The following is a 24,262-nucleotide window of genomic DNA, read 5'->3' as shown; positions in this document are numbered from 1 at the left end:
GATGGCGCTATACCATTTCTAGCAACTGGGGGAAAAATACGTCCTATAGACATTACACGTAAAATCGGCTGATTTTGATACCTTGCCTTTAATCACAATTTTCAGTGTGGTGACGTCATCAAATTTCAAGACAAATGTATGGACTTGAAAGACAATTGGTCAAAGTACAACATATCCAAATTTGGGGTAATATTGAGCTAAAACGACCAAGATATAGACAACTAGATGTCAGAAACGGTACCTCAAAAAATTTAATTCCACGTTTTTTATTTCAGATGACGATATGACGTCATAGAGTTTTCCTCGAAATATTGATACTTGAAATGTTAATTACAATTCATTTGCTTTAGTAATATGCAATAAAATCAAAAGGTTTGCCGGACATTTTAAAGAGCTATGGCAAAATAAACAAAGACATGTTTTTTCACTATGTTTGCACATAGCGCGGAATTTGAACTTTCATGCAAGTGCATTGCTTTGTTATTGGTCAAAATCGATCAGAAATCAATGGATATTGTCACTGAATGTATCAGGAATCCAAATCAGTCAGAAAAAAATGCCTTTTCTTGTTGCTCAAGCGCTGTGCGCGCGAAAACGCGCGGATGGATGCGTACGCGCAGAATTTTTTGAGACGCTTAAAATTGTCTGAAACTTCGAGATTTCCCATTGGGAAGTTGTTTTGAGCATTTTTAAATTTTGATGCGCGCGTACGCGCCAGTTATGATGACCTGGGTAATTAGTATAGTATAGGACGATCAGTCGTGTCTTGAACTTTATGTCTACCGAAAATGATATAGAAATGACGTTTTGTTATGAAGTTATATTCGATCATGTGACTTTATCTGAAAATCATAAAATGGCACCTAGATGACGTCACAGATATGTTATCGTCATGAAAAGTTTCATGTACAGAGATATTGATATGAGATATGTTGACTGTAAATTTTATGTTAAATTGTCATGTCATTGTTGAGATATTTTGTCCACAAAATTCGTCAGAAAGAAAGAAGAAAAAAAAAAGAAAGATTCCGTACAAACACAAGAGGTGATACGCCGGTAGCGTATTACCTAATTAGAAAGATGAACACGAACTGTTACAAAGAACAGACGACCTAAAGTCATTGGAGCTGAACATATAAATGGAACTGGTCATGGATGGAGGACAAAGACTACGATGGAAATTTTTTTGTCTGAAAATATCCATTAAATTAATCAATCTGGTGTTGCATTGTGTGTGTGGTGCAATAAACAACTGAAATAAGCTTAAGCTGGCAAAAAAGTTCTTTGTGTTCGTGCTGCTAAAGATGTCTTCTTCTTCTTCTCGAGTCACTACGCAGAAAGGAACGTTAGATTCGTCCAGTCCAATGTTGGATGCACTGCCTGGCACAGGGCGTTAGAGCTGCCAGATCTTCCTTTGTGCAAGGCTCTGGTAGAAGTGGACAGACCAGGAGATGTTGCATAGTCTGCTCCTCTCCACACAGGCAGGTGGTGTCATCATTCTCACTATACCCCCACTTTGCTAGGTTAGATTTGCAGCGGCCGACAGCACTTCTTAGGCGATTGCAGCAAGACCAGAAAGGCCATGCCTCACTGGCACCTGATGGTGTAGTTTCCTTAGGGCCGGTAGTAGACACTGTATGCGGTGTATGGGTAAGACGTTCAATCCACATTGATACACGCTGCTTGTCAGGGCTTTTGTTCAGGGCCTTTACAGAATGCATGAAGCTGCGCCTGGATTTTAGCCTCTTTCTTGAATGATCATGATTGAAGAGAGGATGGCGAGGGTCATTTTCTTGCTTCAGCTTTTCCTTCTGGGATGCAACGGTCCTACGGATGCTTGGAGGAGCAATCCCACTCAGTAGGTAGAGGTCTTCAACCTTTATGGGCTTTAGGCAACCAGTAATAGCACGACATGAAGAGTTTAGAACAGTGTCAATCTTAGTGGCATGAGCTGATCTACTCCAGACAGGTGACGCATACTCAGCTGTAGGGTAGCATAAAGCCAGTGCTGTTGTACGTACCGTCTTCCCGTCAGCACCCCACTTCGTATAAGTGAGCTTTCGGAGGATACTATTCCTTGATGCCACCTTTGCCTTGGTCTTAATGATGTGATCCTTGAAAGTGAGGGACCTGTCAAGTGTCACCCCCAGGTAGACTGGCTTGGATACATGTTGCAGGCGTTTCCCATACCAACTAATCCGTAGTTGACGGCTGGCTTCCCTATTCTTAAGATGAAACACACTGATTTGTGTTTTGTCTGGGTTAGCTCTTAGATGGTTGTTGGCATAGTAGGGAATGAGTAAGTCCAGTGCACTGGAGAGGGAGTCCTCTACTTCTTCGAAGGTGTCCTTTTGAGATGCAATGCAAAGGTCATCAGCATAGAGGAAGCGTCTAGTGTCTGGTTGAGTAGGTTGATCGTTTGTGTAGATGTTAAACAACAAAGGGGCAAGCACACTCCCTTGAGGAAGTCCGTTCTTCTGTGTCCTCCATCTACTCTTTCTACCACCGAGGTCTACGAAGAATCTGCGGTTTGATAGCATGTTGCAGATCAACTTTGTGAGTCTAACATCTGAGGTCATCTCATTCAGTTTCTTGGCAAGGATACGGTGATTGACTGTGTCGTATGCTGCAGAAAGATCGACAAAGGCAGCACCAGTGATTTTTCTGTTCTCAAAACCATCCTCGATGTACTGCGTGAGGTTCAGTAGTTGTCCTGTACATGATTTTCCCGGTCTGAAACCCGCCTGCTCCGGGATAAGGTGATCATCAACGAACAATGCTATGCGGTTCAGGAGGAGGCGTTCAAACAGCTTGTACATGTGGCAGAGTAGGGATATCGGCCTATAGCTCTTAGGGATGGCAGGGTCTTTGCCAGGTTTCAGTAGAGCAATGACTTTTGCTTTCCTCCACATCTTTGGGATCTTGTTGGACTTAACACATTCGTTGACCATATCAAGAAGCCATCTGCGTGCACCTGGCCCGAAGTGTTTGATCTGTTCCACTAGGACATCATCAAGACCTGCAGCCTTGTTGTTTTTCATAGACTTCATTGCAGATTCCAGTTCACTCATTGTGAATGGCCTTGTGAAACTTGTGGCGTCTTGTGAGGATGCATTAGCAGCTCTGGGAAGTTTAGCCCTCTGAGGACGGTGATTTGGATTTCCCCGGCTATTCAAGAGGAGTTGGTGGGCAACCTGGTCAGCGGTGACTTGCGGCCTTGGCTGCGGCTTTGTGTAGTCATTTCCTAGGATGCGGATGGTCTTCCAGGCTTTCCTGCTACTATGAGTCATATCTGTGCTTTCAATGAGCTCTTGCCATTTCTTCCGCCTTTCTTCAGTGATGGAATTAGCTAAGGCTTCACCAAGCTCAATGGTGTCATCACTAAAAGGGTCATCCTCAAAACGCAAGATGTAGTCATCATATAATGCTTTAGAGTCATCAGTCAAGCCCTGGATGTACCTTGTGCGGCAGCCACGAGGAATGTTATGGCGCGATGATGATTTAACTGATTCTACAAAAGCATCATAATTGTCAGGGGTAGCGGGAAGATCTAGAATAGCAGAGTCTAGGTCATCAGAGAAGCCCTTCCAGTCGGCTTTCTTGAGATTGAAACGTCGCCTGAAGGGAACAGCACGGGGAGAGATGACTGCAGTGATCTTGAGACCTATTGGCCGATGTTGTGTGTGGGGAATGGGATCCAGAACAATCTTCTCACACTGATTGGCAACAATACTGGATGTGAAAATCAGATCTGGGTTGTACCCCCGCCTCCATCGTGAGCTGTTGAAGGAAGGGGGGAGCTTGGCATCATGAATGAGAGACAGTTGGTTGGAGTCTGCCCAGCTCTCGACTAGCTCACCATCTTCATTAGTTTCAGCATAACCCCAATTGACATGATGGCTGTTAAAGTCTCCGATGACAACATTGATGCGACCGCTGGTGACATCAGGGGGAATGTTAAATATGATGGAAGGAGGTTTATACACCGAACTGACAGATACTCCCTTGGTGTTGATGGTAATGATTTCAATGTTATCCGTATCAGAAATAGATATCTTGTCAGCAGACAGCCCATTACGTAAGAATACTGCACTTCCATACTGGTCATGTGGCCTCTCAGCAATGAGGGTCATACCCGAGATGCGAGGACGTACCCGTGAAGGTCCGCGATGAGTCTCTTGGAGACAGAGGATATCACAACTATGCTTGGTGCATAGATCTGCCAAAAGATCTTGTTTGGCGCCAGTTAGACCTTCGATGTTCGATGATATTATACTCAAGGCCGGCCCTGACAAGGGCCCATGCTTGCGACCTTGGGCATCATCAACAGTTCTAAGGCCTAGTTGAGTCATGATAATGATGTGTGATAATCGTTGATAGCGTAGTGTGGTTGAAGGATTCGCAAGTGTAAAACACCTGTCAGGGACCGCGACGTGAACGCTCCTTCAGTGGCCCATTGCTAAAGATGTACATATTACATATGTATGTTTGTTTGATTGGATGTGTGTGTCTGTCATTGTCCCATTGCTTTACTTGTACCTCTTCCACTTATTCCTTCTGAATCATTATGCCCCACTCCTTCATGTGTTCAAAGATTTAACTTTCTCTTCTTCTTTTTTTGTTCGTTTGTTTGTGTTTTGTTTTTGTGTTTTTGACAGGGAACTTGCTAATAGACCAGTTCGTAATTCCACTTTGCACATGAGCAGGAAAAATTTATTTGTACTAACAGGCATTTTGGTTTGTAAATTCACTGAGATAAGCATCTGTGATGCGATGATTATTCATGTTCTCCTTATCTAAATGGTGCTTGCCAGCACATCCACCTGACAGCAAGAATGGTATTTCGCAATATAAAAGGAAATAGGCTGTTATTGCACTCAATACAAAACAATGAAGTGGATGCCTGCTGCCAAATTGTCAACTGATGGAGTATTCTGATCACCTAAGCCATGTTCAGACGTATTTCTAGTCCGAGTAAAATTTTATTGCGCAGCAATTAGAATTCAAATTTATGCCTATCCTACCACAACCCTATGTCCACACGACAGTCGTGGGAAGAAACTCTGACCAATTTACCACGGCCTCCGTGGGGATCACCGTGGAGGGTCGGTGTAACTTCCGGAAGTGGAAACGACGCCGCGCACGTCGACAGTACAATCGTTTTTTTACCAGCGGCATTTGTCTTCTCCATTCTTGTTTAATGGAAATTTCTGAGCGCTAGCTTCTTCGTTGTGATCGACTAGGTTAGAATTGCACTACACGTGCACGTGTACTCGCAAAATGTCAACATTGCAATTTGACCCCGGAAATTTTACCTATGTCGTAAACAGGTTCATAGATACTCTGAGGGCTTGTCCGCACGGGCAATTTACTCAGACCGGCTAGTCATGGTAGCGAGATACTCCTGAGAAAACTCAGGAGTATCTTGGTCGGAGGAAGAGGTCGTGGTAAGTTCCTCCAAACGGAGGAAGTTACCACGATCTTGTTCGGACGGGCACTACTCCGACCTTTCCTCCAAAGTTACTCCGACAAAGCTTCCTCCAAAGTTTCTCGGACAAAGCTTCCTCCGACCCTTCCTCCGAAGTTACTCTGACCAAAACTGCCCTCGTCTGAACACAGTTCTAGTCTAAATGCAAGTTCATTCTTTGTTTGAATATGAATTCCATGAATTGTTACGTCAGACAAGTTTATGCCTTATGCCGCTTTGAAAACGAGTGAAGTGCCTAACCAACTGAGAAAAAAGAAAGGTCATTTGTACCAATGTGTACATGAGCTAATTACAAACTGGCTTATTGTACAAGCTCTGGTTTCTCTGCAAGTTCCCTCCATATCCATATCCCCCATATCTCTTACTAGCGAAGGCTTTTTCAACTCACAGTAAATTCATGATGATCAACTATGTAAATCATGTGTATTTATGTGTTTGTAAGTGCAGCTGCACATGTACTATACTTTTGTATTATTTGCATTTGTATCAGTGGTTCATGACACTTCACCTTCTTGTACAAATGGATTGTCCTTTTTTTGCAATTGTTTTGTATTATTTGGGTATGGAAAGAAACAAATGAAAATGGAAGTGGAAAAAAATGAATGCTAAGTTGTTAAAATCTATGCAAAAGGAAATGAAGAAATTCTTATAATTTCACAAAAGTGGAAAAATGAGCAAAGAAGATAGGATTCCATTGAGATCTTTCAGTTAAAAGGAGGATACCCCTCAGAAATTGCACTCATCTTATTCTGTATTCTCTTTCCTCTGTATTGATGTCCCTGAAGGGATGCCATAGGCATTATATTTTTTGCCATCCACTGTCTTACAAGGCTGAAAATCAGATTTTTGTGTTTATGTCATAAAATTTCTTTTCTTTTAGGATGAGGAACGAGCTACCCATGACTCTATGCCAGTGAAAACGCTGGTGAAGATCTCTGCTGAAGCTCACAGGTATGTAGCCAAGTTCAGTTTGCAGGACATCATCACCTTTAATAGCTAATTTGGATGTTTGCTGGCAACCAATCAGATTGTGATGAAACTTGTACCAATCTGTAAATCTGATTTTACATCTTTGAAAAAAAATAACTAACAGGACTCTTGTGACAAATATCTGTGCACTCATTTCTTTGATTAAATCCATACTGCTACAATGATTGTATCACTCATACATTTTACAGTATCAAATATTCTTTGTTGTCTAAAGTTGTCATGACACTATTTGGTAATTATTCCAAGAGCATTAGCTCATAATTGGCCAAAGTTTCGCATTTTGAGGGAAAAAGCTACATTTTTCATGATAGGTCCAGAAAATTGTGTAGAATTACATTGATAAAGCTCCTCGTCCAGTGGAGCATTCTTCAGAATCCAAGATGGCATCCAAAATGAAAATTTTGTATTTTGGTGAATGATGGTCATATCTGAACTCTTGTTGGTTTTGGTGATGCTGCCCTCAGTTTTCTAAATTTTATAGGGTCAAAGGTCATAGTTTGTTGCCTTAGATACACTGTACTGGTCAGATTATTTTTTTACTCGTTGCTGTTTTTTCAAGTATGCTTCCACCAAGAAGTGGTACCGGAGTTACAATATACACATATTATGCTTCCAGGTTGTCCATCCGTCCATTTACATTTCATTTTAAGGACAACGTGACTGAAGAGCTGTTTGAGGTATTCAAATGAAACTTGGCATAATGTGTAAATGATATGATGAAGCTCAGCCTATCATTTCTTGGGTACAACATGCTCAAGGTCAAAGATCATTGGTCTAGATCAAATTTTAGAATGTCACTATTTCCTGTTATATCTCTGCAGTGCTAGAATGTATTTTCTTGAAACTTAGTGTATACATTTATTGCCAGATTAAAATTCTCTTGGGAAAGTTTATGACATAAGGTCAAAGGTCAAGTAAAAATCATAAAATTCAATTTTTTTTCCTCCATATCTTGGAAATGGCTCAAGGTATCTTCATAAAATTTTGTACATATACATGTATTGACTGACATTGATTCTCTTTGAAGTTTTGGGTCATGAGATCAAGGGTCAGTGGTGGAATGACACTATTTCTCCATTCCGTGGAAATAATTGAATGTATACTCTTTGCAGGGCTAGTAAACTTTGTATAGAATTTTGCACATGTATTACCACACTGTGATTGTGCAGGGAAAGTTTTGGCCCATGGTGTCAAGTGAAAATGCTAAAATTTCACCTAGTATTTTCCATATTTCCATGGCTCAAAATTTTACCATGAAAATTGGACTATAACAACTACCAGATAATTATTATTTTGCAGTCCTGTCAAGATGTTATCGCACATTAGCAATATGTACTGTAGACCTATTGGGAGAATAATTATATAATATTGACTGGCCTTGAGGGAGATAGCAGAAAATATTGCCCAAACTGATAGAATATTGCTAGAGTCGAAGACGAGGGCAATATGGTTTCAGAAAGGACAGTCAATATCACAGTTATTACCTATCCCCCAGGTGAATTAGGCAAATAGGCCAAGGCCTGCTGTATGTACACACACTGACTTAGGCCTAGGCCCTACCTGTAAAATCATCACCAACGTATGTCCTACACTCCTACGAAGTGCGCCTCATCTTTCACCAAGTGCAAAATCTTGTTCCATTACACAAGTATGAAAGACCACACTATTTGTTTGATACAACACCTTGAACGTCAAAAGATGTGGTCCACACAAATTCTTGAATTTAGCACAGAAATGGCAACCATTTTCTGTGAAAGACAAATAAGCTGCATAGTCACAGTCAGTCATCGTGTGTACACTACATGTATCAATACGTACGCGAAACCGATCGATTGATGTTGTTTACAAAAATGATTGACAAAAGTATGAGCGTGTAAGCGTGCTTGTATTGTTGACTGCATCCGGCATATGAAGTGCGTATTTTTTCTTGGTGATGGACCGGAGTGATTACGTGTAAAGTTAATGGTGAAACCCGGAAGAAGAATAATACCCACTAATATTGCCCTCTGGACCCCTGGTGGTTTCCCGCCCGATCAAAATACCAACTACAATTGCCCAGCAAAACTGGCTTACATAGGTAATAATGCAATAAGGCGAAGGGATACAAGACGCCATCACAACATTTCTATTTTTGTTAGCTCACCTGAGCCGAAGGCTGCCCCCCCCCCCCTGGGACCCAAGGAAGTGGGATGGGATGGGTCCAAATGGTGATGTAAATTGTACATATTCATAATGGTTCAAATATTGATGAATATTCGCCAAACTTGACAGGTAGCATGCCATGGGGTTAAAATCTCAATTTGTTCAACAGGGCAACATGCTCTCCTTGGGGGACCCCAGGAGACCTAATTCCCCCCCCCCCCCCCAATATAAAGAATATTTACAATTCTTCTCTAGAACCAGAAGTGACAAAGCAAAGTTACTTTGAGTTTGTACATTGATGAATGTAGTTTCAAGTGGATCCAAATTCAGACCTAAATTTTCATCTTTTTGCTGAAAACAACACTGGATTTTAACCAAAATTGGCAAGTAGCATTCCTAGGGGGATAGGATCTCTAAGTGTTTGAATGGGCACCATGCTTTTCTTGGGGCCCATGGGGTTCAAACCTCCTAAATTAAGGAATATTCAATAATATTCTTCGCTAGAATGAAAAGTGATAGGGCTTTTAGTCTTTTTTTTTTCCAAACTGCATAGTCCAACACTCTATAAAGTACAGTGTACTTGGCAGGTATTTTTACCAGTGTGATGGTATATGCAGATGGACACCGTTTCCCCAGCTCTCAAAGCTACCTCCACCGCAAGTTTCCAATGTTCTCAAGTAAAAGCCTGCTAGAATGCATGGAAAGTGAACTTGCGATACTCAGGTGAGCGTTCTTTTTTTGGTTTGTTTTGTGTTTTGCTTTTTTTTAATGCAAGTTCATAAAGATATACTCACAACCATAATGATTTAACCACCCTGGGGATACATCTCAATTCATGGCAACATATATTTTAAGAGTGCTTTCTGTGAACAAAATGACCCAAAAAAAACAGAATTATGATTGTCCTTTTTTCCACACATGTTTTACTCTGATGCAAAAGGTCCGAAAGTCATAGTATGTTACAAGCAAAGTGCTTTAGTACACTTGTACATTAAGAGTTGCGTTTGGCAAAGAGGGAGATGGCATATCATGTTGAGACTGCCATGTCTGTGACTAGAAACTTTCTCTTGTGGAACTTGTTTTAAAGAGCATTCTCTCAAGAAGTTGCATGTATGCTTTTGTCATGTTTTCCCAGTGTGGTCGTGTTCTTCAACTCCCTTGGTCAACATCGGAAGGAACTGGTTCGGCTCCATGTGTCAACACCTTTTGTGCAGGTTAAAGACTCTGATGGTAATGTAATCCAGAGCCAGGCAAACCTCGTATGGGAAGCTGCGGAGACAAGCAGCCAGGGGAGATATGAGGTGAGAGGACAGCACATAACAATGAATTGCAAAGATATAAATTGTTACATCTTTGAAAATGTGTTGCATCAATCTATCAATTTATCAGCCCTTAGTAAGAAATGTATGCATGCATTTCCAGCCAATTTATGAATGTACAGAAACCAAAGTTTGCTAAAAATTATCTTAATGGATCTACTTCCAAAGAACCATACCTGAATTATGGTTTGTACTGTTTTAAGAGATTTGAAAATGGCCAACCTTCATGGCAATGTCAGTCATATGCATTAAAGACAGAGAGTTTGAAATTCAGTGTAGTTGTAATTAGCTCACCTGAGTCAAAGGCTCCCGTGAGCCCAAAGGGGCTCGAAGCCCCCAGGTTAAGGAATTTTTATACCCCGCCAAACGAAGTTTGAAGGGGGTATATAGGAATCAGCGGACGGTCGGGCGGTCGGGTGGTCGGTCGGGCAGTCAGGCGGTCGGTCGGGCGGTCGGTCCGTTGCAAATCTTGCGTCGCGAACTACTTCCTCAGTTTTCAACCGATTCCCATAAAACTTGGCACAGATGTGTGCCTTGGGTTGTAGATGTGCAAGACGTATTTTTTGACAGTACCCAAAAGTACGTTGCCATGGTAACGGCATATTATGGGCAAAAATGGGTACAAATCTTGCGTCGCGAACTCCTCCCACAGTTTTTGATCAATTTTTATGAAATTAGGTACAGATGTTCATCTGAATATGTTAATGTGCAAGACACATATTTCCGCAGTGGCAAAAAAGTGCGTTGCCATGGTAACGGCATGTTATTGGTAAAATATAGGGCAAAATGCTTCATGGCAAAACTGCTTCATCAGTGTTCTTCCAATTCTCATGGAATTCATATTGAATGTTTGTCTTAGGATATAGGTCAGCATGACACATTTCTTGACAGTGACAAAAAGTATGTTGCCATGGTAACAGCTCACATATTATGAGCCAAAATGATGGAAAATGTTGTGTTGCAAACTACTTCCTCAGTTTTTGCCCAATTTCCATGAAACTTGGTACAGATGTGTGCCTTTGGTTGTAGATGTGCAAGACGCATTTTTCGACAGTACCCGTAAGTACGTTGCCATGGTAAAGGCATATTAATGGCAGAAGATCAAGGAAAGATCTTGCGGATTTAACTACTTCCTCAGTTTTTTGACCAAAGCTTATGAAATGTTGTTTTGACCAAAGCTTATGAAATGTTGTTTGGCGGGGGTATAACCAGTCGCTGTAGCGACATTTCTAGTTAAAATCTTGTTCACCAGAACCGGAAGTGATTAAGCAAAGTTAGTGCTGTAAGTTTATTACCAGTTGTGACTTTAGTTTCAAGTTTGTTCATGACAGATTGCCTTGGGACCCAAATGTTGCATTTCATCTTCTTGAAAATGCATGTATGTATCTTGGCAACGTGGGCTGGAGACAAAGCCCCCCCCCCCAACAACAACAACAACAAATATATATATAATACAAACAACATTACAAGACCACACTCAGCACCAACACAATCCTGAAGAAGGGCACTTCGCCCGAAAGCTTGATGATTAAAGGGGTGCTACCCAACACCAGCCACGTCTATATGTGCAAGATTTGCTGTCAATATATATATATATATATTTTACAAAGCTTTTCTCAAACTTGGGCCCCATTTCATAAAAGATGTAAGGATGTCAACTCTTGCTGGAATGACAATTGCCATTCCAGCAAGAGTTGTTATCATATCAACTTTTTATGAAATGGGGCCCTGAAGTGATAAGCTCAATTATTGCTATAAGTAAATTAATTAGTGACTGGCACTGTTCAGCAGCTGCAGACGTGTTTTCAACATGCTCCACTTTCTTCGCACTTTTTGCATTAAATTCGAAGTGTGGATTTGTCTTTCAACTTGAATGACTTCCTTGCCCGCTCTTCTCCATCTTGCCATCTTTGTTATTCTCTATACACGAACATATCTCCTTACCTGTTGTGCGATACTCTCACCTATCCCATTTTTTGATGCTCAGGTCTGATGTGTATAATATCTTCTTCTTTTTTTTTGACGTATGCTTATACTATCAGTGTCATTTTAATTTCATTTTTATGAGTCTGATGTAAAACAACCATATCGGCCTTCGAGCTGCTGGATTGTTATTTTAATTTTTTTATATTTGCACAATAAACCACATTGAATTGAATTGAAAAAAAACTGTAGTATCAGCTTGTTCATGGCAGATGAGGGTGATGGGCAGGTGGTGGCCAAACTGGGACCCAATGTTCACACTTTCACTTGCTTTTTGAAAATGCATATTCAGATTTTTACCAGACTTGGCAGTTACATGTAATTTGCAGATTCCAAGGTATCAAGATGAATTGCTGCTAGTAAACTTTCTTACAATCGTTTTGACAGTATTTGTGTTCACAAATGTACAGACAGGTTGATCTTGTTTACGTGTTAACACAAATATTACCTGCTTGGTACTTGTAGGCAAGTACCTTACTAATATCTTGATTTAATGAACTGTTTTCTCCTCTCACAGAGCACCATCATCTTTCATCAGCCAAACTTTACAATGGCCAGCGAGAGTCTGATAACGCACAGTGAGTAGTAAAGCATTACATCGGTGACCAAGATTCTAATGGGGCCCAGCGAGAATTTACCTTTAGTGTTGCCCAGAGGCATCTACTGGTGGCTCTCAGAGGGCAGTTAAACTTTACCATGACAAATGGGACTCTAGTAACATATATGGTGATCAGTAAAACTTCTGTGCAGTTCAGTAAAGGGATTGGCTGTGGTAGAGCTATACATTCCTTTTTAGATGCATCAGAGAAATGAACTGGGAAAGGAACACTTTCACAAAACACCTGTAGAGTTTTGTGTTCCCATCGAACAGCTCTGTCTTGGCAATGTGATAATGTTCCTTTTATTTATTTTTAATTTTTAGCTCACCTGAGCCGAAGCTCAAGTGAACGCTCGCTCTTCGTCCATCGTCCGTCGTCGTAAACTTTTTACATTTTCATCTTTGAGAACCCCATGACCGAATAGTACCGATTTTCACCAAACTTGACAGGTAGCATCCCTAGGGGGATAGGATCTCAATTTGTTCAAATGGGTACCATGCCCCACGTGGGGGACAGGGAGGGCCCAAACCCCCCAAAATTAAGGAATCTTTAAAAATCTTCTTCTCTAGAACCAGAAGTGATAGAGCTAAGTTAATACTATGAGTTAGTACATTGATGATAGTAGTTTCAAATTTTGTTCATGGCGGTATCAGGGGTGCTGCCCCCCTTGGGACCCAGGGGAGGGAGAGAACCCCATGACCGATGAAACTTGGCAGCTAGCATCTCTAGGGGGACAGGATCTCAACTCCTTCAAATGGGCACCTGTCCCACCGGGGGCCCCCAGGGGGGCCCAAACCTCCCAAAATTAAGGAATCTTAAAAAATCTTCTCTAGAACCAGAAGTGATAGAGCTACTGTAAGTTAATAACTTTAAGTTAGTACATTGATGACTGCAGTTTCAAGTTTGTTCATGGTGGAATCAGGGGTGCCCCCATGGCATCCTGGGGAGGGGTCCTAATAGGAACCTAAATTGGACATTTTCATTTTCTTCTTGAAAACCCCATGATGAATTTTCACCAAACTTAGCAGGTAGCATCCTTAGGGGGATCAAATCTTAATTCCTTCAAATGGGCACCATGCTCCACCTGGGGGAGGGGGGCGCCCAGGGGGCCCAATCCACCCCCAGTGAGGAATCTTTAAAGATTTTCTCTAGAACCAGTAGTGATTGAGCTAAGTTAATACAGTGAGTCAGTGTATTGATGACTGTTTGTTTCAAGTTTGTTCATGGTAGACTCAAGAGTTCCCCCCCCCCCCTTGGGATCTAGGGGAGTGTGGTGGGATGGTTCCAAATCGGGACTTAAATTGTACATGTTCATATTCTTCTTGAAAACCCCTCGATGAATGTCCACCAAACTTGGCAGGTAGCATGCCAGGGGGTGAATATCTCAATTTGTTCAACTGGACGCCATGCTCCCCTTGGGGCTCTTAGGGGGCCCAATCCCCCCCCCCCCCCCCCCACACACACACACACACATTAAGGAATATTTAAAATTCTTCTCTAGAACCAGAAGTGATAAAGCAAAGTTAATACCATGAGTTTGTACATTGATGAATTTAGTTCAAAGTTTGTTCACTGCAGATCCAGGATCCATCCGTCCACCTTGGATGGGGGGGGGGGGGGGGGGGGGGGGGGGGGAGGGAGGGATCCAAATGCAGACCGAAATTGTACATTTTCATCTTCCTGCTGAAAACAACATTAATGGACTTTCATCAAACTTGGCAAGTAGCATTCCTAGGGGGGATGGGATCTCAGAGTGTTTGAATGGGCACCATGCATTCTTGGTGGGCCCCAGAGGACCAAAACCTTCTAAAATAAGGAATATTCCATAATATTCTTCTCTAGAATCAGAAGTGGTAGAGCTTTAAGTCTTTTTTTTCCCCCTACTGCATAGTCCAACCTTCTATAAAGTACAATGTATTTGCCAGGTATTTTTACCAGTGCGATGGAATATGCAAATGGACACCATGCCCCCAGCGCTCGAAGCTGCCCCTGCCCCAGGTTTCCAATGTTCTTAGGTAAGAGTCTGCAAGAATGCATGGAAGGTGAACTTGTGATACTCAGGTGAGCGCAAGACCCCCGGGTCTCTTGTCTTTCATGAATTACCAATCAGAAAATTTGCCTCTCCATGCTTTGATAGGTATGTCCCTACTTATGTCTTCAGTTTACAGAACTTCTTTGTCTTGGAATTTGTTTGCAAAAGACAGTTTCAAATCTATTTCATAGGAGGCATCTGCTGACATGACCAAAAACTCTACTTATTTAAACATTTATTTTACTAGGGGTCCATTCAAGTTCCACATCACGTCGGGCAATCCCGCAGATCTAATGATTGAAAATGCAGCTCTGCAGGCCATGTTTAGTACATCTGGCATGCTCAAGGTGAGGCTTCAAATCTAGTGTGCTGACAAGTTTCACATTGTATAAAATCTATATTGTGTATGTGTAATGCATTTTATATATATATATATTTTTTTTTTTAAATCTGGAAACTAACTTGGCTATTTTTGAGATCTCCTACAAAGTGTATGCAATTTACCACAATTCCTTTTTTCTTTCCACATACACTTGCAATGATTTTGTTCCATTCATCCATTTTACATGGATATCTGCATAATATAATAATTGTCCTTCACCGTTAAGAGAATCTGGCAATGACCTTGTACATGGACTAAGAATCACAGTCACATAGGTAAGAATATTAAGATACCATGCATCAGGTGAACAAACATTTTAAATGCAAACTAGAAGCACGTAGCCAAAATGAATTTGGTATATGTGAAAAAGAGATGGTCTAAGATCAATTCTTATGTACAATCAATTTGAAATTCATTAGGGTTTAATTTTTCTGATCTACACTACTTTTCTTCTCATTGTAAAAGAAAATAATGTGATAGTGGTTGAAAGAAATGCCATGACTGTGCATTATTCATAGGTGACACATTAGCACAAAGTACACCAAAACTCAATTCCGATTTTGGCCCTTTTGAATTCTCTTGACTCCAAGCCTTTAAATGCAATATAATATGCCCAAACCCTACCTCAGAAAAGGGAAGGAATCCAGCTACACATTTACCAGATAAACATGTGTTCTAGAGATCTGCTTTTAATGTGAGTGTAGACAAGTGTGTAGACAATTGTGCAGAAGATTATATGTCGTAAATAACAACAGGTCAATTCAGAATGCCACATACTATGCTTCATAGAATCACAAAGCTTAGAATGTTTGATATTGAAGTTTATACAGATAGTTGTTAAGTTTTTCAGTAGTTTATCAAATTTTATATTGTTCTGCCAAATCTTTTCTTTGTGGCATTCTTAGCTTTAATACATGTGACCTTTTCAGAGCAGTGTGATTGGTTACATGTTGGGATGAATGGACAGTCCTTTTTTGTCATCAGTGTTACCATATTCATCGGGGATAAGGCAGTGCTATCACAGACAAAAAGTTGTAAACTTGTGGTGCAGCATGCCAGCACACCCAAATCATGGTCATTCCAACCCAGCAAAAAACCTGTGTAATAATCTGAAATTCAACTTGCATGTTGTACAGTATCTAAAAAAAAACAAAAAAACAAAAAAAAAATGCGAAAACATTTAGTGATGATGGGTGGAGGTAGGCATGCTGAAGTTAGGTGTGTATATAACTTCAGCACGCCTACCTCCACCCATCATCACTAAATGTTTCCCGCAGCCAGTTGCCAACTGATTGCCAGCTTGCAACCAGCCCAAATGTGAATCGTACATTACAACTCTTGATAAAGGGCAGGGCCTGAAAGCTTGAGAATAAAAATCAAAATGTGAGGATTCAAGCTACATCTGTCGTCTCATCCTTTCTCTCACCTATATATATATGGGTCAGAATTTTGAACGATGTATAATTGAGCAAAAACAACGCAAAATTTATCTTACCTGAAAGAGTATAACTCAAGCTTTGATATGAACCCAATTATACTAGGATTTTCCCAGAGGAACAAGTTTTTATTCACCGCAGAAGTTTACCATGTCCAGAGCAGCGAACATCCGTGAGGAATAGTACTGCACATACATTTGAACACCATTTGACATAGTTTGCAACGATCTGATTCATTTCAAAATCGTAAAGAAATATCTTAAGGGACATGTGTGTGTGTTGGCAGAATATTAAGCTTGTACTCTTAACCTGTACGTAATGGTAGACAACTAATGATTTAACAAAATTTGTCATTTCTGTTGAAATATTGCTCTTCCGCTTAACTCTTTCTCCACTTTACGCGCATTTTACACAAATTCAATATTTTGACCTCTTATTTCACTATCCCATACTTTAATCCTTACTCCCAAATAATAACATACCTTTCTAAAATGTATCTGATCTAGGCAGTCTTTATAACCCAACAAACATAGCATAGTTTTCATCACGGAGGTTTGCATTATAGCTCACGGATGTTTGGAACAAACAAGATATTGAACAATGCAGCTCTCTTGAGTTGGAAACGCATTCTATTCACAAAAAACAGTGATTTCATGTCGAGAACAAACTCCTCTGCAAAATCCTGAATGATATTACCAATTCTCAGTTATAAAAGCTTGTTTATCTTCTCATGCTGAGGAATTTTTTTAAAAAAAACAATTTTTCCATCTCTCGTAAATGAACGTACAAACGTACATGTAATCTCAGTGACGGAGGCCATCCTTGAGAACGAATATATTCATCAAAATTTTGTTATCATGAAGTAAAGATTAAGGTCCTAAATTTGTTATCTAAAGTGTACAATGCAAAATTTGCTTATAACGAACATGGTCACAGCTAAATATGACATAGAATTGACATAGAAAAACAAAAGAAATGTGCTCCGTTATCGAAATACAAAGTTTAGCTGGGGAGTGCAAACGAATACGTTAGAAAGAAATCCCTCTGCGTTTGCTCCTTGTGTTACACACTGTTACCGAGGAGAATTTGTGTTATTATATTAGTCAGAAATTATATCAGGTTCGATACTCCGAAGTTTCGTCATAACAAGACACAATAAGTCCATATAACTTGGATGGATGTTTGTGACTTCGATATTGTACAATATGGTTTCTTAAAACAAAAATTTTGTAGGCTCGTTATTCATACAGTTTGTCAATCCGAAAATTGATAGAGTTCGTATAATCATGAAGCTTTTTTATTCGGTAAATGATAGGAACCTCCAAAGGTCAATCGAAAGGTTTGTTAATTGGAACATGAAAAATCAGGTTTGGTTGTCCAAATGTGGAGAAACAAATTAACAACCAAATCCTCCAGATTTCAAAACCTCATGATAATCGTTTTCACCTAAACGAATATCAGGCCCATTCCACATTTAGAAGAACGGACCTAAAAATATTGAACCTTAATGTCTAATTTTCGGATTAACAAACTTTCGGAATAAGAACATTTTTAATAAGAAACCTCCTGAATTAACTACGAACATTTTTTTTTTCATTTTCGGAATAACAAACCTTTAGACATTCAGAGTAACGAATCTTTGAAAGCACGAATGTATCAAAGTGCAACCTTAAACCTATTCTAAATCATTACTTTTATTAACATGTGTTTTCAAAGTAAGCACAAAAGCACAAACAACTTGACAATCTCTCTGTCTCTTAAATGTAAAATGAAAAAAAAAAATCTGGGACAGAATTACAAATCAACATTGCTTTTCATTGATGAGTATAAAAAAAACACCATGTCATGATAAGCGTAGGATTTGTGTGTTTTCATCAGACAATAATTGTATACTGCATTATTTTTGTTCGCTTGTGACGACATTTCAATGAATAAAAAAATAAACAACAACAAAAAACTTCTCCAGAGGAATTCGGTATAACGGGAGTGCACTGGCAATTCTTTTCTCTGTGTGTTGGAGCTCGATCCCTTCTCTGTTTCATTTTCATTCAACTGCTTCCACGTCCTTTTGAAACTTTTCCGTTTCTTCTTAACACATGCCCATTACAGACTTCTTCCGTCATTTCATCCTTTTTGTTTCAATATATCCTGAATGTGACTGCGTAGCACTTTTTGGATTTGTTTTGTTTTGGGGTTTTTTTTCTGTTTGGTCGCAGCATGTTCAGACTACTTAGGGAATGGGAGAAAAATCGTCGTGAAGAGAAAAATAAGAATGTGTTAAGGCATAAAATATCATGACAATTACAGCGAACGTCCGTGATGGAGATCAAAACTGGATGTGTTCTGTTTGAGATGGTAGCTACCATACTCAAAAGATAAACACTTGGAGCATCTGTCACTAAAAAGTGGCACTGTTCCTCTATCTCCTACTATGTAATCCATGGACTTATGCTACCAACGAACATCCGTGACCAAAACGTTTTCCTTTTGTTATTACAGGTAAATTGAGTGCTGAACGTTATTCACTTTTGGGTATGAGCGACTCGGTGATTTGGTAATATTTTCAAGTAGCATTAACTTAATGTACAGTGATATATTTGTAATTATCAGACATTTCCTTTCTCGAACCGAACGTCCGTGAGCGAAACTTTCAGAACCTGTAACAGTGCAAATTGTCTCCAAAACCTCATTAGAAAAGTATTTAGATACACAGAAATTACAGATTATGCAAAATTCCATTTTCCTATATCTTGGTTTTCAGTGTTAAGCTGTTTTTGTATAATTAGAGGGAAAACAAGCGTAAAATTGTGAGTAAATTTTCAACTGTTTGTTCATCATGATCACATACCGCCTTACAAATTCTGAAACTACTGCTCTAAACTCATTGTTTACTTTGTAAAACTTTCTTTGTCGCTATTGGAGCTAAAACTTTTAAAGAATACAGGACACTTTCGGGACAAGTTATCCCTATCGGTCGGATTGCATACGTCACTGACGTTCGCTGGAATTGTCATGGACGTTCGTTGTACTACAAGGGTCATGTTCCAGGACGGGTAACTAATCGACAGAGAGTACGTAGCCTTCCTAACTCTTTCAAAAATATGAAAAGGTATTGTCAATGCAAATTATAAGAAATTTGACATCCTCTCAACATATATATTGCTCAGAGGGGGATTAGGAGGTGAATTTTCAGAGAAAATATTAATTATCTGCCTGGTTTTCGGTGAATTGCATGGTCCAAAAACTGCGGAGGAGCCTCAGTCCGCTCCAAACATGACATACAGCTCCTCGGCTAGAGAGCCAAAAGTAAAATGTACCTTCGCCATCAAAGCAAGATGGTGTCCCACTCGATACCGTTTTAATCATCACGGACGTTCTTTTTTTCTCGGAGATTCGTCTAAAAATGTAATTTCGGTTGCATTTGACAAGGGATGGACAGAAACTCAAAACAAACATATTATCGTGTGGGTAGATCTTAGTTGATTACGACTCAGAACAATATTGCCAATAACGTTTAATGGGCTACGATCTTTATTAGTAAATAGCGGTAGCACGTCCGTGACGAAAACTGAGTATAATTTTGCATAAAAGAATATTATGTCCCATGTTCAGCCAGCAGACGTACAATTTTTGCAGGATATGTTCATTAGGTGGGACACCAAATTTTCGTATACATTACAGTTGGGACAACAAAGCAGAATTTGCAGCAGCGATAGAAATAAAAGCATCACGGACGTTCGTCTGTTTAGGGCTTTGATATTTCAATTGTTCTCTATAATTTTATACGTGCTCATATAGTTCTTATAATTTTGTGGTACATACCCATGATATGTCAGATCCAGAACATGGTCAGATATTAGATGCCACGTACCATAAAAAAGGCACATCATTGGTTTGAAAAACAAAAATTATTGTGAAATAGCGTTTTCACCCTATTTTTATGCCTCCACCACGAAGTGGTGCCGGAGGCATTATGTTTTCGGGTTGTCTGTCTGTCCGTCCGTCCGTCCTTCCGTCTGTCCGTCCGTCCGTCCGTCCGTCCGTAATGAATTTTGTGGACAGGGTAACTACCAAAACCTTTTGAGGTATCCTAATGAAACTTGGCATGTATGTGTATCAGGGGGTGAAGTTGTGCCTGTCAACTTTTGGGTGCACATACTCAAGGTCAAAGGTCAATAGGTCAAGGTCAAATGCTTAAAATTTCACTATTTCCCCCATATCTATGCAATGCCCGAAGATATTTTCTTGAAACTTAGTGTATACATGTGTTACCCAATTAAGATTCTCTGGTGAAAGTTTGGGGTCATGAGGTCAAAAGGTCAAAAGATCAAGTAAAATGTTAAAATTTTACTTTTTTCTCTGTATCTTGGAAATTGTTCAAGGTATCTTCATGGAACATAGTATATATGCATGTTCTGACTGGCAGTGGTTATCTAGGGAATTTAGGGTTCATGGGGTCAGGGGTCAAAGGTCAAGGGCAATAATTCAAAATTTTACTATTTTCCTTATATTTATGCAATGCCAGCAGGATTATTTTTTTTAACTTGATGTATGCATGTATAACCCAATAGAGATTCTCTGGGATTTTTTTTTTGCCAAGAAGGTCAAAGGTCAAAAGGTCAAAGATCAAGTGAAAGTACTGAACTTACTTCTTTCTCCATATCTCGGAAGTGGCTCAAGTTATCTTGAAACTTAGTACATATTTATGTATGTTCTGCCTGACAGTGATTCTCTTATAAATCAAAGGCCAGATGAAAATGATAACAATTTACTGTTCAATACAGAAATTGCTCTTTTTTTTTCCATACCTTGAAAATTACTCAGTGCATAAACTTATGAAAGGGTCAAAGTCAAGTTAAAGTTCTTAAATCCCCAAATACATGCTCTCCTATTCATCCAATTAAACATAGGTCAAGGAAGGTAAACATTCAATACATTTGTGACAAACATGTCATTTTAATATTTTGCCAATTTTGTGAAAATGTAATTATACATTGTCCACATGTAGGGCCTACTATAGACCTATTAGGAAAATCATGCATTATGGCGGAGGCATACCAGTCGCCATAGCGACATTTCTAGTTATGCTTTAAGTCCTTGTCAACTGCAAAATATCAGTCAAAAGTCAACCAAACCATATATTTCCTGAAAGGTAATTTACCAGGCTTTGAGATGACATGAAAGAATCTGGTTTCTTAGATCATCCTGGCGTGTTCTAAGGGAAAGAGTGTCATAAGGTGCGAAAATTGGCAATTGTACATCATTCAAAATTCTCACCCATATATATATATGAAGAGTTTGTTCGCAAAAACCGATAAGTCCATTTTTTAAGATTTTGAAGTACGGTCTCTGTCATAAAGTACAAAATAATACCTTTTAAATGATATATTGATCACTACATATGAAGGTACATTTTTGAAGTTATGGTCAAAAGAAGCAAAACTTTTCTTATTATTCTCTTTATTTTTCTTGACCTTTAATCGCAAATATCTCCATTTGGCAAATATGGACTTCTCGGTTTTTGCGAACAAACTCTTCATATATATATATATATATATATGTATATATATATATGTATGTATATATTTTGTTAGTCCCTTCAAAAGTCAGCATACAAAATAGCAGTGTATGGGGGAAAAACCAAGGAGGTTCAAGAGATGGAGTTCCAACTGGCTGTAATTATTCAAACAGTTGTCACTTTTCTATTGATGTACAAAAGAATTCCACTGGTGCATCTGCGCCTTTGATGACGGGGTTTGATGCCGCGGTCTTGCTTAGCAATCTGAAGATTCATTTTGAACGTTAACTTAATGTTGGCTATATTTTGCTTGTTTATCTATTAAATGAAACGGAATCTCACTCAATGATAAAGCACATTAAACAAAGGTCAATCCCTTCCAGAAATATGTGCAAAAGTGTAAATCAGAGCTGTATCATGTGAAAGTGTTTAAAACTGTATCCAGGAAATCCAGTTTTATCACTTTTCCACTTGATTCCGACAAATAAAGCTGATATGGAATAATCTTCAAGTATAATTCTTTATTAATAGATATATCAGATTAGTGTCCGGGCATGGCCAGTCAAGTAATTTTCATTTTCACTTCATGATTTTTTGTGCAATTTCTTTTCGCGCATCCCTGTGTCTTTACTATTATATATCATCTATCTTTTATAAGTAGGGATGGCAGAAAGTAATTACCATCACAAAGACATATCTTCCGTAGAAAGTGGCTGATGATTATGTAATGAGACATGAGTCAATTGTCTTCCTATCTGCGCGGCAGATCCAGTTTGCCACATGCTTCAAATACACGAGTGGCGGCATCGAACATGACTTCAAAGGAAATACGACAGTTGTGACTCCATTCTCTTGAACCACCTTGGAAAAACATGGTTCCTTGTGCAATGGGGACACCATGGTATCCCACTTACATAAAGAACCTTCCATTTTGGCATCTCAATACCTATTTTACACTAACTTCACATTTGTTTCAATATAAGTGGTCAGTTAGAAATAAAAAATCAACTACATTATTCAAAGAATCACACAACCCCAATTTTAGACCAGGAAAAAAGATTCACCAAGGTTCCTCATGTAAGCGGGAGAGCAAATATTCATTCCGCAGTTTTGTTTTGCTTCTCAAATTAATGCTGACAGTGGTCAGTTTTTCATACCTTTTTCAAAGAAACCATAGCTACATTGTAAAGTATACGAATGAGGTGCAATTGTTATTGTAATAAGACACAAAAAAATGAGGTATCAATGTGCCCCAGCGTAATATTTCATGGGATACCAAAGCCATCTCTGATAATTACAGTGGGTCATAATTTTCATGTTTGTTGTTTTTTCACCCAAGTTTCTCTCACAATCTTTAAAACTATGTGAGTTCCACCAAAACAACAAATATTTCAACATTGGTACTTAATATGGATTCTACCCTCATAAGCTAAAGATTCCTTGTGTAAGCAATTTTCAGGACACTAAATCTTACACAAGGAACTTTAATCATTCTTGAGATTCACTTGTGCAAAAAAAGAAACAAAAATCCGTCCTTTGATGCATAACTTTTGTTCATAGTATTCAAAATTTGCTTGTCCACTATTATTTTTCAGCCATAAAAATATTTTTTTATCCACCAGTTAAGCTGTAAATCTGTCAAACTGGTATTATAGTAAAAATGTCACACAACTTTGCCCAAAAGCGTCAAGGTTTTGCACCTTTTTTTTTTTTTTTGAAAATGTGTCCGGTTCATTGTAGTAGCAAAAAGAAAGATACTTAAACACCTCAACATAACAGTATTCAAGAATAAAATTACTGTAGAGCTTGTACATGTACTTTGTAGGCTATGACATGATGAAACTAATGGAAGGGGGTATTTAACCAGTGTGTCCCTGTTTTATGTGATTACCCATATACCAGTGAGCAAATCGACATCATACAATGAATCAATCAAATCTCACAGACAACACTCCATCATGCAATCATATGACAACTTATTTCTTTGTCATTTCTGATTACGTGCTGTTGTTTCCATTCCAATTTGGGGGTGATAGAACCAGTTCTTACATTCAAAGTGCAGTGCAAACGAGTCACTTGCATAAATGTTGCTGTCATTGCAATTCAAGAACTCATCTCATGCAATACTCGGCAATTGTATACTGTAGCAAGCTATATGTGTGAATGAAAACACAAAATGCACACTCTTTTTAAATGGAATTTTAATCTCAAGTTTGATACATGTACATCTGCATTTTGCAGCCACAAACTCAAGCATTCTTCACATTAAACTCAAATCCTGCCACCAAGCCACCATTCAGTTCATACCTCTTATACAGTCAACTTCGGATACCTCGACGTCGGATAAGCCGAATATCACTTACCTCGGGGGCA

At 39.2% G+C, this 24,262-nt stretch overlaps 1 protein-coding gene across 1 annotated transcript in view; it reads left to right on the top strand.

Moving 5' to 3' along the window:
• Positions 1–24,262, top strand: part of LOC139721525 (alpha-mannosidase 2x-like) — a 220,830-nt gene that overhangs the window by 86,097 nt on the left and 110,471 nt on the right. Inside the window, exons 12-15 of the mRNA XM_071632875.1 lie at positions 6,369–6,439; positions 9,756–10,015; positions 12,440–12,500; positions 14,801–14,900. Of these exons, the coding sequence (XP_071488976.1) occupies positions 6,369–6,439; positions 9,756–10,015; positions 12,440–12,500; positions 14,801–14,900 (492 nt within the window). The remainder of the gene's footprint in view (positions 1–6,368; positions 6,440–9,755; positions 10,016–12,439; positions 12,501–14,800; positions 14,901–24,262) is intronic.

The sequence above is a fragment of the Diadema antillarum genome, unplaced genomic scaffold, assembly GCF_040938485.1.
Source record: "Diadema antillarum isolate AM-2024a unplaced genomic scaffold, OU_Dant_1.0 scf00000001, whole genome shotgun sequence".
Taxonomy (NCBI): Eukaryota; Metazoa; Echinodermata; class Echinoidea; order Diadematoida; family Diadematidae; genus Diadema; species Diadema antillarum.
The sequence above is the reverse complement of the archived record's forward strand: the minus strand, read 5'-3'. Positions and strand labels throughout refer to the sequence as shown.